General features: G+C 40.6%; 1 protein-coding gene across 1 annotated transcript; it reads right to left on the bottom strand.

Annotated features, from left to right (window-relative positions):
- Positions 1–514: 514 nt before the first annotated feature.
- Positions 515–16,187, bottom strand: LOC137165716 (2,7-anhydro-N-acetylneuraminate hydratase-like). The gene is made up of 9 exons (XM_067567110.1): positions 15,310–16,187; positions 13,483–14,076; positions 12,127–12,197; positions 10,458–10,566; positions 9,029–9,159; positions 8,605–8,712; positions 7,507–7,625; positions 6,693–6,849; positions 515–2,291 (listed from the first exon to the last, which is right to left on the bottom strand). The coding sequence occupies exons 1-9, from the start codon at positions 15,684–15,686 to the stop codon at positions 2,143–2,145; spliced, it is 1,815 nt and encodes a 604-aa protein (XP_067423211.1). The 5' UTR covers positions 15,687–16,187; the 3' UTR covers positions 515–2,142.
- Positions 16,188–16,876: the final 689 nt, after the last annotated feature.

Below are 16,876 nucleotides of genomic sequence, written 5' to 3'. Positions count from 1 at the left end.
GTTTTGTTTTTGGTTTTTTTTGTAACACAATAAAACACATGTCTGAAATACAGTGGTTCTGATGGAAAAGCAGCTCCTGGCTAGATAGCCTGGGAATGGTCTGATAGTACTAATGTCCTGGTCTCCCACTTGGAGAATTACCTTCTGACTTTCAGAAATGGCCCGAAGTTTCAGCAGGAAAGGTGGAGCTCACTGGTGCAATTCAGTGAGTAGTGTGAAGATAAAAGGAGCAAAGGACGAAAGTACTGACCTATGCTAAAGTAAAATTAAGATAGACTTTGAGTGCATTGAGCAAACTGGTTGTAGGATCCCATCATTCAAAACAAGACATGGCCTTCATCTGTGACTGGGGAGCAGTTGTGGATGAATCTTGGCCAAGTACATACAAAAATTCTACCTCATTTCTAAAAGGCTTTAGCACACTGCTGCTATTTTCTGCAACATATAAGCAGATGAAATCTGAGGCCGTACTTAAGAAAATTACATTTAGGAAAGTGTAAATTTAAAAAAAAAAAAACTATAACTGGATCAAACATTGAATGCAAAAAGAAAACAAAACCCAACAAAGGAAAAATATTAGCTTTCAATTTAATAAGTGACTATCTTGGTTTAATGGAATTTGGGGGAAGAGGGTTATATATGAACCATCATTCAATAAATGGCCAGAAAATATACCACAAATCTGACAGTAACTTTCATCATCATTAATACACAGCTTTCTTTGGGTTTGAAAAAAAATGACACTGTTAAAAAACAATTTCCACAAGAAAACTGTTTAGTTATAAATATCACAGCTATTTCTAGTTTTAGTAATATATACTGTATATATAAGAATTGGAAATTGACAGAGTTAAGAAAATGTTTTAGGAAGAAAGAAATGTGACATTTATAGGTGCTACCACATTCAATGGAAGAATGTTATTTTAATACAATTTAGAAAACCTTTTTTAAATATTGAAAGCCAGCGTATGAGAAATACAGACAAGAATAAAAAAGTCAAATATATAAATTTCAGTAAGCTCAACATAAGAATAAAAAGTTACAAACAACCTGGTTTAAAGCAGACTCACCTATTATGGAAGGCACTATTTTTTTCAGTGATGTGTAAGCCATATCTGGTGGACTGTAAAAAACATGTATATCATATTCCCTTTCCCCACTCAGGGAAGACAGGTATTATTTAATTTTCCTATTGAAGAAACATTGAAACTTGAGGTTGGATTCAAGCAACCAATCAAACGGTTGATAAACGGCACTCTCTTTGTTGCATCCATGTGACAGACACGTTTCTTAGTAATAGATGTTGTACAGCACTACCGTATAGACATTCACGATTTAATTCTAAAACAAACCTTTATTTTTAATAGTGATGCAGTGTTCATATAGAAATGCCCAACTGTATGATTTGCTCTCTAAGATAGTCCAATTTATAGCATGCCTTCCAAGTTTCTTTCATCTCACTCCAGAGCCAGGTTGGTAGGAAGTCTCCCTGCCTGGGCTTTTTTTCAAAAAGATAGATGTTCACAACAACTTCTCAGCTATGTTATTTCAAATCCACAACAATGAATTAAGAAAAACATGGACAGTTCTATAGATGAGAGACCCATAAAAAGGGCACTTAGTACACAAATCACATTCCTGCATATACTTATGAGATGTACAGCATGGACCAAATGGATGCTTTCATTTTGAACACCATGGTTGCACCTCATTTTCAAGCTGCCATGAAAGATGTTCATTGCACAGTCTTCACTAGAACAGTTGGTTGCCAGTACATCCTTATCATATCACAATTAGTGTCAGGGAAATCCACTCTCAGGAAAACAGTATCCCAGAACCTGAAACTAACTCCTTCAAAAAGGAAATGCCACTTTAGATAACGCCTCCCATAATTTCTTCTCAGAGTCCTGAATGATGTCATAAGAAACATCTGTAACACCAGTACTGAACACTTACATAGTTCTAAAAGGTTTCTCAGTTATAGGCGTTTCCAGTGAAAATGTAAAAAAAAAAAAAAAATCAAAAGGCTTTTTTGTTTTATTTGTATTAAGACACCAGTGGAAACCTCACTAGATTAAGAGACTTCTTCACGCCCTTTAGCAGAGCTCAGGGAACATCCTTCACTTCAAACAGCAGTATGTGTCACATTACTTCAGTCTTGATTAGAGATACGTCTATTGCTTCATTGCGTAAGTCAACAGCTGATCCATTCCTCCAGGACTGCTCTGCAGCTGCTGCTACCTGAATGGTCCAGAGAAACTGCTCTTTGGTGATAACAGGGGGTTCTTTCCCTGTAAAAGTAAGAATCTGTTACTACAGGTAATGAAGTGTAGTGGATAAGGCTTTAAACTGTGAATGAGGAATCCTGGGTTCTATTCCTAGCTCTGCCACTGACCTACTGTGTGATCTTGAGCAAGTCACTTCACTTCTGTTTCCCTTTCCACCCTTTGTCTGCTTAGACTATAAATTCTTCAGGGCAGGGACTCTCTTCCTATCTGTATACACAGTGTCTAGCACAGTGGGGCTCCAATCTCAGTTGGAGCCTGGAGGTGCTACTGTAATAAATAATAATGATCTTTATCAAAGTAAAGTTCATCACCGTATCTCATTATCTGGTAATAACCAAGTGTTTGTAGGGCTATCTTAGCTCACACTGAGCAGGCCCAAGTTAAGAGACGACAAGCCTGAACAAGTAATTGCTGAAACAATTAACTATTGTGAATATGTTTATAGTTTCTTTCTCCCTTATTTACTAACTGAATTAACTATTGTGGGTATGTTTACAGTAAACAAAGTAGGCAGGATCACCCTAAAGCTTGCCTTACGCAATCTGCAAAGCGATTGGTCCTTACCTGCACGAAGTACAGACTTTAGTAGATAGGAAAGAGGTATATAAACTGTGTAGTGTGTGCCGTGAATTGGAACTATGGTACCTAAACTCCCTAAGTGTGGGCCTGGCCAGTGCAGGCAAAAAGCTGTCACATGCCTGATAAAGTAACTTGAGTGATGAGCTGGAGTTGAACTGAGTTTTTTGGATCCCAGAGAACTAGATGAAGTGTTCTTCCAGAACTGGACACAGTGCTCTGGATAAGCTGAGCAGAAAGGTCTCAGAGGGAATCCCAAGCGTGTTAAACCGTGAAGTTTTTACAAACATCTCAAACTGTTAGTTTACATTTGAAGAAGTAGTTCAAATTCCCTCCCTCCTTCTCTCTCTGTAATTTAAACCCATATTTTTCCTAGCATTATTCAAACAGAACAAAATTAGTTTTATAGTTTAAGGGTAGCCAGTATTCGGTATTAGAATTAGCAAAAATACCCTCCCTCTCCAACCCTCAACACAAACGACTGCCTTCCTTATCTATAGTATTTATGTTTCCATCAACATTTCTCTCCCCTCTTTTCAATCTCTCCTTAGCCAAATGCAAACCTAACACCACAGTTCAGATCAAACTTTCCATCCCATAATGTTTGCATGGGTTTGAACTAGTTTCTAGCTTATGCATCTCAATGAAACTCAGTCCTAAACTGTGTTCACCTGTTCAAACAAATTTGAATTATTTAGTTCATCTAATTAGAACTGCAAGATCCTTGGGGCAGGATGTCTCCGTATACATTTGTACGGAGCTGAGCACAGTGCAGGTGTTCAACATATACAGTAATATAAGCCAGTGGTTCTCAATATGGTACAGAGACCAGTAACTAACCATAGACATTTTCCTGATGATCTACAGAATAAAACAGTGATATCTTGGGGTAGAAGAAATAAACAACTGAGGATCTCTTAGAAAGTGATCTGCATAACAAAACAGTGTAGAATTCCCTTGCTGTCTATTTTTATGTATTTTCAATTGAATCCATAGTGTGATTTGTAAAATTCAAAATGCCTGGAATCCAGAGACTGTCCATGAACAATTACAATTATGATTCAACTACAAGAAGGGATACAAGAACTGATGGTAGAAGAAAATTGCACCCATTTTGCTCAATTTGGAAAGAAAAGAAGCACTTCTCACTGGGGGTGGGGAGATATTAAATATATTTTAAAGATGTCTTCAATTTAGCTATTGTTTTGGATCCTACTACTAATAGCATCTTGTTTAAAATGTGGCCTCTTATACTGTACTTAAAAGTCACTTATGAGATGAACTTGAGAGTCATGAACAGAGGCAGCTAACAGGAGAATTTCAGAGGGAGTTCAGAGAGGGAAGAGTAAGAGGTATTCCTTCCAGGTTCAGCTCTACATGTGATTTCAAGATGGCCAGAGATGAAACCAAGAAGGTGATCTGCAATGGATGTGCCTTGTTTTCTTTCCTGCCTAAAAATGGAAGGGACTCCCTGTGCATGAAATGCAGGTCAGTGACTGTGCTGAAGAAGATTCTTAGACTAAAGGGGTAAGTAGAGACACCACTGAGAAGAGAAGCTGAGGAGTTCCTAGACAGCCAGGTTCAAGAAACATCAACTCCATTACTGGATGGAAATGACAGAATCATCAATTATAATGCAGAAATAAATATTGTGTATTTGGAGAAAAGACAAATGATATAATCTCATCATATGGTGACGATAACACACTTTCAATTCCACTAGTGTCTCTGAAAGCAGCATCTACTTACGTCAGACATTTTAAAATCAGCAGGTCCAGAGAACTTGCATTCAAGAGTTTTCAAAGAGCTGGCTGAGGAGCTCACTGGACTGTTAATGTCAATCCTCAGTAAGTCTTGGAGCACTGGGGAAGTTCCAGAAGACTGGAAGAAAGCTAATGTTGTGCCAATTTTTAAAAAGGATAAACAGGATGACCCAGGTAATTATAGGCCTGTCAGCTTGACAAGGATCCCAGGCAAGATAATGAGCAGATGATCTGGGATTTAATTAATAAAGAATTAAAGGAAGGCAATGTAATTAATGCTATTCAACATCAGTTTATGGAAAATAGAGCCCATCAAACTAACTTGATATCTTATTTTGATGAGATTACAAGTTTGGCTGATAAAGGTAATAGTGTTGAAGTAATATACTTACACTTGTGTAAGGTGTTTGACTTGGTACCACACGACATTTTGCTTAAAAAACTAGAATGGTATAAAGTTAACATGGCACACATTAAATGGACAGAAGCTACCTAACTGATAAATTTCAAAATGTAATTGTAACCAGAGAATTATCATTGATAATTTTAGTGGAGTCCTTCAAGGATCAGTTCTTGGCCCAAAACTATATAACATTTTTATTAATGACCTGAAAGAAAACACAAAATCATCACTGATAAAGTTTCCAGATGACACAAAAAATGGGGGAGTGGCAAATAATGAAGAGGACAGGTCATTGATACAGAGTGATCCAGACCCTTGGTAAGCAGGGTACAAGCAAACCATATGTGTTTTAATATGGCTAAATGTGGTTGTATCCATCTACGAACAAAGAGTTTAAGCTATACTTGCACAATGGGAGACTCTATCCTGGGAAACTGTGAATCTAAAAAAGATTTGGGGGTTGTGGTGGATAATCAGCTGAACAAGAGCTCCCAGTGAAAAGAGCTGATGTGATCTCTGGATGCAAAAACAGGTCAATCTCAAGTAGGAGTAGAGAAGTAACTTTTCCTCTATACTTGGCACTAGTGCGACTATTGCTGGAACACTGTGTCCAATTCTGGTGCCCACAATTCAAGAAGAATGTTGATAAATTAGAGAGGGTTCAGAAAAGAGCCATGAGAATGATTAAAGGGTTAGAAAACATGCCTTGTAGTGACAGACTCAAAAAGCTCAATTTATTAAGCATAACAAAGACAGTTAAGGGGTGACCTGATTACAGTATATGAGTACTTCCCATAGGAAACTAATATTTAATAGTGGGCTTTTCAATCTAGCAGAGGAAAGCATAACATGATCCAATGACTGGAAGTTGAAGCTAGACAAATTCAGACTGGAAATAAAGTGTAACATTTTAACAGTGAGGGTAATTAACCATTGGAACAACTTACCAAGGGTCATGGTGGATTCTCCATCACTGACAATTTTGAAAATCAAGACTGGATTTTTTTTAAAAAAGCTCTGCTCTAGGATTTATGTTGGGGAAATTCTATGGACTGCGTTATACAGACAGTCAAACTAGATGATCACAAATGTCCCTTTGACCTCGGAATCTATGAAAACTATACTGTCAGCAAGTTTCCAGCTTATTGGTAGGCTGCTTTAAATCACCAGCAAACCTTAAATAAGTTAAATATTAAGTATTAAACACTGAAAATCTACTCTCTTTTTCCAGGTCTGACAGCTTTAGGGCCAACTTCTGTCTTCAGATATTTATATGACACCTGTGGGACATCGAAGGGCAGAACTGGACCCATGCATTGGGTTCCCATACTGCCAGTGTCATCAATTAGCATTTTATTTGGCTGCCACCAGAAATGCCAATTCTAATTTTAAAAACAACCACATAGATTTCAGAGTTCTTTCATGGTAACAAGGTTATACTTTTCAAACTGTTCAGACAGGCTGGTGTTTAGAGTTCATATAAACACCATTTCTAATTTTCTCTCTTCAGGAAGATCAAGATTCCAAGAATAAATGAGCCCCAAATTGACATCGCTTTTGGGCAATTTTCAAGACTACTGTTTGTTAAAAGCAAATCCAAAAGTGAAATTAAGATTACTCTTATAAATAAGTGGACATTGCAATGTTTGCAATTTTTCTAACCTTTGAGGGTTCTGAGAAAGTGTCTAAAGAGTTCTCTGTATGCTTCTTTGTACCGATCAGCCTGGGTTTGTGAATATATGGATACAGACGTTCCATGTTCTGTAATTCCCAAGGGATTCTGATTATCTACCCGTAATGTTCCCTGAGAACCATGGACCTAGGAGGCAGAGGAAAAAAAACAAAAACACACAAAAACATGTGTTAAAGGTCCCAAAATTAATATGCCTTTGGCCTTACAAAAGCTGTACTAGCCTGGGTTACAGTTGCACATTATATCCACTCTCCCTTTGTTATGAAACAAGCTGCTTTTATTTTAATGCTTAACAAACATTTCCCCCACCTAGTCCAGCGTAGAGAACTTTACATTTTTGCCACTCTAATATAAACCAACATGAATGTAGGCATTTGCATAAAATATCTTCTCCAACAATGAGAGATCTGTACCTTTTTCCCCTCCCTTAGTAGCTTTTATATCTGTGAGACTTTCATTTACCTCTTGGCTTGCTGTGCCCACAATAAAAACATTTTAGGAAAAAAAAAGGTTGTATACAAAGTTTCAGCCTCAAGGGACCTGAAACAGCTGAGAAACTATCAGGGCCAAATTCTACTCTTGCATAAGGGTGTGACGCTCATAGTAACTCCAAAAACTGACCATGTGCACATCCAATGGCAGAATTTGGTTAACAAAACAGGAGGTTTATCTTAAATGGAGAGCATGACAGTAAATTAATTGTTAGTTCTACTGCAGTAGTAGTGTTCTGTGTAGTGTGTGTAAACCCATAGTGTTATGACAGACTCATCTGAAAAAACCCACCTCTAGTCTCTGATCACAGCTTTTAGTACAGTGCTGACTGATGTCCAAAGTAACAATTGCTCCACTAGGAAATTTCATGCTGACTGCTACAGTGTCTGCATCCTTCATGTAGGCCATATCTGAGTGACAAGAGAGGCACTAACTCAGACTATGAAATTAAGCAAACCAGCAAGTCTCTTGTACACAAAACTGCCTTTATTTTTTAAGAGGCATTATGGTGAAAAGAACATCTTTAAACAGCAAAATAGGAAGCATAGTAAATATTGAACATGTTTATGGCCGCCTACCCTAATCAGACTACATTCCTCTCCACCACTCATCAGTGCCGGCTAAACTCTGGAGATGCTTCTACTGTAGTTACTGGGGGTTGAACTCTTCAGGACAAGCAGCATGGCCTACCTTAGAGAGAATCTTTTGCCTCTGAAACATACTTGCCTTTGTGGTCCCAATACAGGCAACATCAGGCAGCCTTCAGGATTCAGTATGAGGCATACATATTCCATTATATGATCACTTATTGGCTTTGTTCCTGGCAATTCAGTGCCCTACCATACATTAAGATGTTCTATATTGCAGCTTGTAGCAATGGCAGCCCATTGCTGGCAGCAACCAAAATTAGATTAAAAATAGTTAGACTTTGATGAATAGTTTAATAGACACTACAGGTGCATAAAGTGGTCTGCAGTTTTAACAAGGAAATAAATTATCAACTTTATCTAGGTCAGGTTCAGGTTTAACCAAAGAACTGAAAATGTGATATTTTTAAGCACAAAGCTTTTTTAAAACCCTCTGGAACTGGCAATATTAGCAATCCTTTACAACTCACCAACGGTTCGCAGTAGTTGGCATTATTGATATTCCTACAATAAGTTTTGCTGCACTGAAAATTCCACAGAATTCAGTGAAGTTTTTTAAGTGTTTGCAAATCTATCCCAATATCCTAGAAATTGTCCTGTATTTCAATCTTCAAACAGTTCCATAAGAACAGCTGCATTAGTTGCCACCTCACACATTTTCAAATTTCTAGCACTGAAATATGCAATGACTAGGAAACTAACAATATATCCAATACAATGTCATCAATCCATGTACTCTTACCCGCACAGAATGCATGTCCCAGTGAAAATATCGTATCTGGTGCACTTTCTCCCAGCAACAAACTGATAATATCAATATCATGTACAGCAGCGTTATAGAAAATCCCACCTGGAAGTAAGAGATAAAAATGGGCACTACAGGATTTGGTATTTAATTCCTATAAAACCTATGAGCAAACCTAAATAGCTATGTGGCATGGAGACCAATTTAAGAGCACCAGAAATATTATTTCAAAGAACATACAGAAATATTCACTTGCCAGAAATCAACGTTAGGGTCAAAGCGAATATTCCCCACCATAAGGAAAAGAATAATGCATCTTAGGGACATACAAATATACACACACACATTGAATATATGGTAAGATAAATTGCCAATCCTTTGCAGAATAAAGCTTTTCTTCTATAAGAAAGCTACTCAGTACCTGACTTTTTTAAGAAGCTAAGAGATGCTGCTGGATATATGCTGCTAACTGTCGAAATCCGATGAATCCTCCCCAGTGCTTGGCTGTCATGGACTTTTTTATACAAGAACTGCAGAGCTGGATCAAAACGCCTACAGAGAGACAGCCAGTGTGGAACAGTGAGTGTTCAGAACAGGGTCATCTACATCACTGACATGTGGTCAGATGTTTGAGGGTGGCAGAAAAGAGTCTGGACTTCAGACAACTGACAACTTAGACAAGGGTCAAATTCAATTTTTCTGATGAGATCAATTGTTCAGAAAATTATGAGACTTTCAAAAACTCAAAATAATTTCTCATGGGCAATAAGCAGAATCAGTATTTCCCTAAAAAGCTCTTTACCCACAATATAAACTAAGATATTAAACCACCATGGATAAAGTGATGAGCAATGTCCAGGAAGTTATGCATAGCTAAAAAAGACACCATTATGGTTTTATATTCAATTAGGTCTTAATCAAAAACCCCTCCATTCTGGAGAGGTTCAGATTCAACCTTGTGGCTTGGACTCAGCTTTCTCTGTAACACTCAAACCAAAATGCAATATCACAGCATATATTGTGTTTGAATATATTTTCATATATATATATATATATATATTTGCATACAGATAATGTTCGCTTAAAGAGAAATTAAGAGTTTTCAACAAAAAAATACAGTAAGTGGTCAAGGCAGGGGGCAGAGAGGGAAATAATTCACAAACTAACTAAACATCTTGGATCAAATTCTGGGTGTAAACTCAGAGCAACATTCCTTGATGTCAGTGGAGTTACTGAGTTTACACAACCGTAACAAAGCAGAAGTAGTACATTAGAATTAACCTACTTTCCCCATATTTACAGTGATTTATGATTTAGGACCAGGCTACACTAGAAGTGCTACAGAAGTACACTGATGCAGCACATTTGCTGAAGACCCTCTACGTTGATGGGAGAGAGCTCTGTAATTCTACAGTTACCAGTACCTTTTCCCCACCTCCAAAAAAGACCAGTCATAAAATTTTCAACACCTAAGTGACTTAGGAGTCTATGAGGCATTGAAATTTAGGAGCCTAAGTCACTTCTGAACATGCTTAGATGCTTTTGAAAATTTTACCCTGGGTACTTGTAATGCAAATTCTGTTAGCACCCCATCCAATCAAATGAATACATTAATTTTAATCCTATGCCAACTATAAAAAGATTCAATAGTTACCTCTATAAAGCGTGGACAATGAATTTTGAAGCAGCAAGTCCATCCAGCACTCTGTTTAGCTACTTTCTAAATAAAATGTATCTAAAACAAGAGTTAACTAGCTAGAAACATTTAGAAAGGTTTCATCAGATATAACCATTACTTTACATTTATGCTTCCTTAATATGTTGAAAACAGAATAAAATGCTGGTCTTACTTGTAGAATCCACAGACCAATGGTCTTCCACATCTGTCAGCTTCATCAAAACAAGCCTCTGCTGTCTGCCTATCTAAACTGGGTAGCTTCTCACAAAACACGCCTTTCCCTATGTAAAATGTCACAGAATACAAAATTGAAGGCAGGACATAATCCACATCAAACATTATATATTCTGTACTGTTCCATACATGTCAATATATTCTAGAAGTGAGGTTTCAGAAAACTGAAAAGATCTGTTATTGTTGAATAATTTTCTATACCTATAGCAGCTACAGTTTACTGACTATTTACAAACCTCAAGAAGTTATTGTTTTTAGAAATAATGAAACTCTGATCTTCTTGGCCTTTGTTTTATTCCTAGCTGTATTTCTCTGAACAGACATTTCAGTTACCTGTAGTCAGAACAATAACACAGTACAAGTTCCATTTACATTACAAGTCATTAGGGTCAGTGTCTTCAGTGGACTAAGTTCTCCCTAATTATGTAATTAGCACTCAGTGTATGCCTCAAGGGAAGCTGCAAGGTACAAAGATGCAGTCTGCAAGTGCTTTTAATCACTGGAGAGGAATAGTAATCCCTGAGATAGATGCTGATGGGAGGGCCTTATTGAATTAAGATAAGGAATTTACAAATAAAATTGAGGTTAGTCCTGTTCAGAGGGCTATAACATAGCTAAAACATTACTAACCAGGAAGCTCAATTTGTGTCTGAAGTTCTGTAGTTTACAGACCAACAAAGGAAAATGATTTCCACAGATAAAAATATGTTGAGTCATTTTAGCAGAAAGATAAGAGAAGCAACTTAGTCTAGTGCAGTGGTGCTAAAAATCATAGTCTATGGACCACCACTGGCCAACTGAGCAATTGCCAGTAGTCCATGGAGAGCCAGCCTGTTACATGGTGCTGGCTCTCTTCTCCATTTACAGTTGATTAAATGCATTAATACTTTACAAATTTTACTTTTCCATGTATACAGCTGCTGTGTTTGCCACAACTATGCCATGAGACAGCAAATGGGAACAAGATAATCACCCCACTAAGATGGGTTGATACTGTAAGAGTTTGTGGATCCCTCCTCTAGAGGACTGAGTGTAGGGTTGAGATTGAGAATGGGATTCAGAAACTCCTCAATTCCAGCTCTGACACTGACTTCCCTGACAAAGTGATCATAAACAAAGTTTTGTTGGGGGCAAATGTTCTTTAATTATCATATGTAAAAGACAAAAGGATTTCACTCTTGGAACAATTTTAATTTAAACAAACATTCAAAAGAAATGTATGGCTGATCTTTAGGAAAAACAGGAAGATTAGCAGTATGGGATGTTTTTAGTGTTGCAATTATTTTTAAAATAGCCAATTTAGCACTTTAACTGGGCCTGATCCTGCTTCCATTAGGTCAACGGCAGTTTTGCCACTGACTTCAGGGGCACAAGATCAGGCCCTAATAGCATGTCTTAGATCAATTCTCCAATAAGGAGATCCAGGAGATTTCAAAAGCCAGTTCTTTTTTTATTAGACTATCAGTTTTTGAGTACACTAACCAACTGGTGTTTCCTCTGAAGCAAACAAGCAAGGATATAGCTTTATAAACAGTGTGCCAAATTCAGTGGGGTGACATTAGATATAAAAGCAGAATTTGCTGCAGAACTACTTCAGTTCCCCTTACCTGCTCGTAAAGCATCTATCACAATTTCAGAGGCTGCTTCAGGTGGCAAACAGACAATGGCTCCAGAGACACTTCAGAAATTAAAAGAAAAATAGTTAGGTGGAGACAAAACTTCTGCTGAAACAAACAGTGGTCAAAATTAAGGAGAGAAAAGGATTCTGGAACATTAAAAAAGCTCCTCACATCAGGAAGAGGATAGGGAAAGAAACCAGCAACTCCCAGGAGACAATTACATTATAAGCAGGGAAAATTATTTCTTTAAGAATAGCCAGGACACAACGGTACCAGGAACAGATTAAGTTATTACATTTAGTAGAGTTTTTAAATGGAACGCTGACTTAATTCATGGTCTGTAGCCTCACCAGAATTTTTTTTTAAACAGTGTGGTTATAAAGAACATGTGTTCACAGCTTTAAAAAAAATGTATGAACACAGATGAATTGCATTCCTTTTTTTCATCTTACGAGTGAATAGAAAAACCTTTAGAAAAGTTTTTTTCAAAACCTATTTGAACCCTCTGTTACCAAAACCCTCTGTTAAAAAACAAAATATCTTTACTCAGCACAACTGCAGAAAAATTTCCAGTGAGTACAATTTAATTCATTTTTACCTTTGAATTTCTACTGTAAAGTAACATCTTTCAGAGGCATTGTTCCCTTTTAAGATTTGTGTGAAATCTTAAATATTGCCTTCATTTGAAAGTCAACAGGAACTCTAGTTAGCTAACCTGTGTTTAGTATACTAATCTAGATCAGCATTCCAGAATGTTTAGTAACGTGATTTAAACACAACATAATATTCCACATTTACACTGTACTCTTCATCTTGAAGGATCCCAGTGTACTTTATGAAGTTTACACATGCACATCCACTGAAATAAGCCAGGCAATCTGGGGTGGAAGGATGGCAGCCAGCAGGGAAACTGATAGACAACTACATGACAGCATGAGAAAGGAAATTTGGCCAAAGACATCAGCCCTTACAAAACAGTCTGCATAGAAGAGACAGGCAGTTTGTTTGCAAGGCTACATCCAGAAGCCCTATAAACAGAAGTTAAACTAAGCTTCCTGGCCATCCCTAGAATGTGTGAGATCCTCTGGATTTCTAGTAAATAGTCAAGTAATTCAACTTAACCTATAGCTGCCATCTACTGTTGAAAGGAATACAGTGTTCCAGGTTTATAATGGAATACAGAGAGTATTCAGGTCAGACAAGCGGGATTCCCCAGGTATGTCCTAACTCCAGTAAAATTTTCCAAAGACAGAATAAGAAAGCTGATCAATAGTGCTGCTTATCTCTTAGAGCCCTAAGCTACTTAATAAGGAAACAGGCATGGAAGTTATTGGCAGACTGTACCGTTGATCATTGAGCACTATGTCGGCATCCTGCTGCCGTAGCACCCTGGTGCTGGCCAGGAATTCTGTACTGAAGGCACGCTCCACATCTGGCAGCTGATCCTCCACAATGTAAAGCAAACAGCAGCCACTTTCTTCCATTAAACTTTGAAACAATGCTTTGCTACCAAGCCCCACGCCGAAGAGGGCAAGACCAATATTGCTTCCTGAAGTCCCAGTACCGCTGTACCGTCCCACTGACCCTCCAGAAACCACACTGTTGGATGCCTCAGAAATAACAAGTCTTGAGGTGTTCTGTTTTGAGGGAACAGGCGCATTTCTCATATGGAGGGCAGCGAATGCCGAAGGATGACTGGTGGAGGTAGAGGGTGTTTGGTCTTCTCTGGCCGACATGATACTGGTTGTGGAGCTGATGGCACTGGGGTGAACAGGGATCAAGGACTTGTGGTAGGAAGGTGGAGATGGTACCATGCTATAGCTGGTGCCGGTGCTGGTGATGCACGGGTTGGTTGACAGAATAAATGAAGGCTGAGAAAGCAGGGAAGGAGTGTCAAGTTGCATGGAAAGGCTGGTACCAAGGTCTGAACCTGCAGATCTAGATAAAAGGGGGACAAATAAGTCTTAAGGAAGCCTCTGTAATTCAGGATTATTTAAATACAAAGATTTTGTTCCAACAAGAGAAAAACAGAGGAAATTTGACTGAGCTTCAGATGTTTCTGGGTGTGTGATCATAAATTTATTAAAGTTTTTAGTCCATCATTTGACTGACAGGCTATCTGCCAATTAAATTTAGTTAGCTGTACTCAAAGAAAATAATAACTCCCATCTTCTTAAAAAAAATGTAATAACAGGTTCTTCATGGTAAACTATTACCTAGACTTTCACAAAATACTACAAAGTGCATTTGCTAGTGTTCTTTGAAGTAACCTAAATCATTCTATTTAAACAACAGTTATCCAAATAAATGAATGAATGAAGTTCATTCTAATGATTTACACTTTCATTTTACTTTCTTCTTAATCCACAAAATTCAGAAGTTTGCAGTATATTTCCCAGTCAGTGCAAATTAGCAAATTGTACTTTAAATAATATAGGCAACATACGCATCTTAAAATACACGTTACCGACTGAATTATTAACCATGGTCTTTTTTTTAAAAGTGTAATTTTAATGTATTTTTGTACTATTCTACTTTGACAATGAAAATCAATGAAATAATTTTCACTTCCAAGTCCTTAAGTACTACAATATTTGGGTTTTAAAGACTGCAAGGGAATATTTAATCAACAAGTATCTTCTTATTGGTAAAAATATTTTTATTTATCTTAGGTTTTATAAAACCCAGGGGATTTTTTGGGTTTATTTGTGGGTTTTTTGTTATTTTTGTTTTAAACAAACTATGCCAAATTGAAATTGACCAATAAAGATATGACTCCACCTTTATTTCCTGGAAACCTGATCGTTTTCCATTGGTTTATCTGCAGGAGCGTCCGGTAGCTCGCAGGAAGGACACACAGGGGAAATTCTAGCAAAAAGCACCATGTCAGCTTTTTATTAACCATCACCTCTCCATGCCTTGGTACGAAAAAAACATGAAGCTGAAATAAGCCTAGCATGACAAGACGAGGTGGAACCGTCCCGTGATTTTAACAGGAGACAGAGCAAACAACTCCACTCCGCTGAGGGGAGAGGAAGGGGTCAGGAAGGATCGCGGCTGGCTGCGGTGCACCTCGTGGGAAGGGCGCAGAGCTGGGGCAGCCCCAAGAGATCCGATCGGGGAGTGAGATGCTGTAGCGGGGGCGGAGGAGAGCGGGCCGGGCACACTTACATGAGGATAGGCGTGCGGAGGCCGTGCTGCTTGACCAGCCGACGGTTGCGGTAGTGCCTGCCGGAGGAGAGATGCTCCAGGATGCGGTCCCGCCGCACCCGCATGGGCAGCTCGCAGGACTTGCAGTACAGGGTCTCCACCACCGAGCTCTCCCCGGAGTCGCCGTGCTCGATCAGGTGCCGCTTGACCCCCAGGTCGGTGAACTCGGCCGCGTAGTCGTGCAGGGTCTTCTTCTTCCGCCCCATGGCCGGGCGGGGAGGGGCCGCCGATGCCCGCTCGGGCCCAGGGGGGGACCGAGTTGCCCTCCTCCGGCCTGTGGCGCCTGCGGCAGCCGGGCGCTCTCCCTTCCGCGGCCGGGAGAGGGGGCTGCCTCTCATCCCAGGCGGGAGGCCGCTCCGCAGGGCCCGGCCCTGTCGCCTCACCCAGCGGCGGCCTGACTCGGGGTGGCGCCTCCCCTTCCCGGGACACCACGGGGGGGGAAGCCGTTCCCGGGGGGACGTGGCCCTGGGAGGGGGTCGCTCCCCTAACGGGCGCGAGGCCGCCCCCTCGCGGAGCTGCCCCAGGGCGCGGAGGGCCCGCCCGGCCGCGGGAGGAGGCGCCTCAGGGTCGCGGCCCGTCCCATTACCCGTCCCCGTGCGCCGCTCTGCCGCCGCCGCGTCCGGCCCCCTCTGACTGAGATTGACCCACCGCCACCGCCCGCGAGCGACCCCGGAAGCGGAAGCCCCCCACCTGCCCTCCGAGCCTGGAGGCCGCTGCGGCTGGGCAACCTCCCGCCCCCCAAGAGACGCCCCCCCCCCACGCCTTCCGCGGTGGGGGCGGGGCAGAGAGAGGGAGGCTGCCGTTGCCCCTCCCCCACAGGGTCCCCCATGGGTGCGGGGACGCGAGGGAGAACCTCTCGAGGCCCCCCCCATCCCTCGGGATCAGGGGATGGGACCCCTCAGTGAGACCCCGCTGTACACACTCCCCCCCCAGCTCTTGCTCCTCCCCGCGATATGGGGGCTGGTGCACACCCAGCTGGGTCTGGGTGTGTGTGTGTGTGTAAGGGGTGTTGCACTAATGCTGCTGCAAGAGCGTCTGCCGCTGTAAAAGGGGCTGAGGACCTCTAGCTCACTGCGGTACATTTGCCTGAATTAACTGTTTCCTAGACACACCCTTGGTACTGGTCTGGCTGCGTTCACACTGCGGGGAGGAGAGGGGGTAGCCTCACTTTAGCGGTACCAGTTTCTGAACCAATGCCATTCAGTCGGCACAGCAGTTGTACAAAACCAAAATCCAGCCCCCAGAAGCCCATGAAAAGATCTGAGCTGCAGTTCCTGACACATGCTCCGAGAGGCACTGAGGAGATCCAGGGCAGAACCGTTGGGTCTTCGCTGTGTCACTGCTAGCTGGGGCCCTGGCTGCTGCAAGGCCGGGGACAGGAATAACGCCAGGTGAATCACCCACCACAAGTAAATGAAGAAAGGAGATAAATCCAATGTCAGCGAGGGGAGTTTTAACACATCTGTGCAGCACTTGTGTTCCACTCCACAGAAGGATGCTTCTAGTTTCTGTTCCAGAGGGGTAGCTG

This window comes from Emydura macquarii, unplaced genomic scaffold (assembly GCF_026122565.2).
Source record: "Emydura macquarii macquarii isolate MOO-44397 ecotype Brisbane River unplaced genomic scaffold, CSIRO-AGI_Emac_v2 contig_2768, whole genome shotgun sequence".
Classification (NCBI taxonomy): Eukaryota; Metazoa; Chordata; order Testudines; family Chelidae; genus Emydura; species Emydura macquarii.
The sequence above is the reverse complement of the archived record's forward strand: the minus strand, read 5'-3'. Positions and strand labels throughout refer to the sequence as shown.

What these genes read in the sequence shown, in the direction of transcription:
- LOC137165716 (XM_067567110.1), bottom strand. Translation starts at nt 15,686, where the DNA reads ATGAGAGGCAGCCCCCTCTCCCGGCCGCGGAAGGGAGAGCGCCCGGCT. An exon ending in GGGACATGCATTCTGTGCGG is followed by an intron (nt 7,626 to 8,604) that starts GTAAGAGTACAT and finishes CTTGTCACTCAG; the next exon opens with ATATGGCCTACATGAAGGAT. An exon ending in GCTGTGATCAGAGACTAGAG is followed by an intron (nt 6,850 to 7,506) that starts GTGGGTTTTTTC and finishes TCTGCCTCCTAG; the next exon opens with GTCCATGGTTCTCAGGGAAC.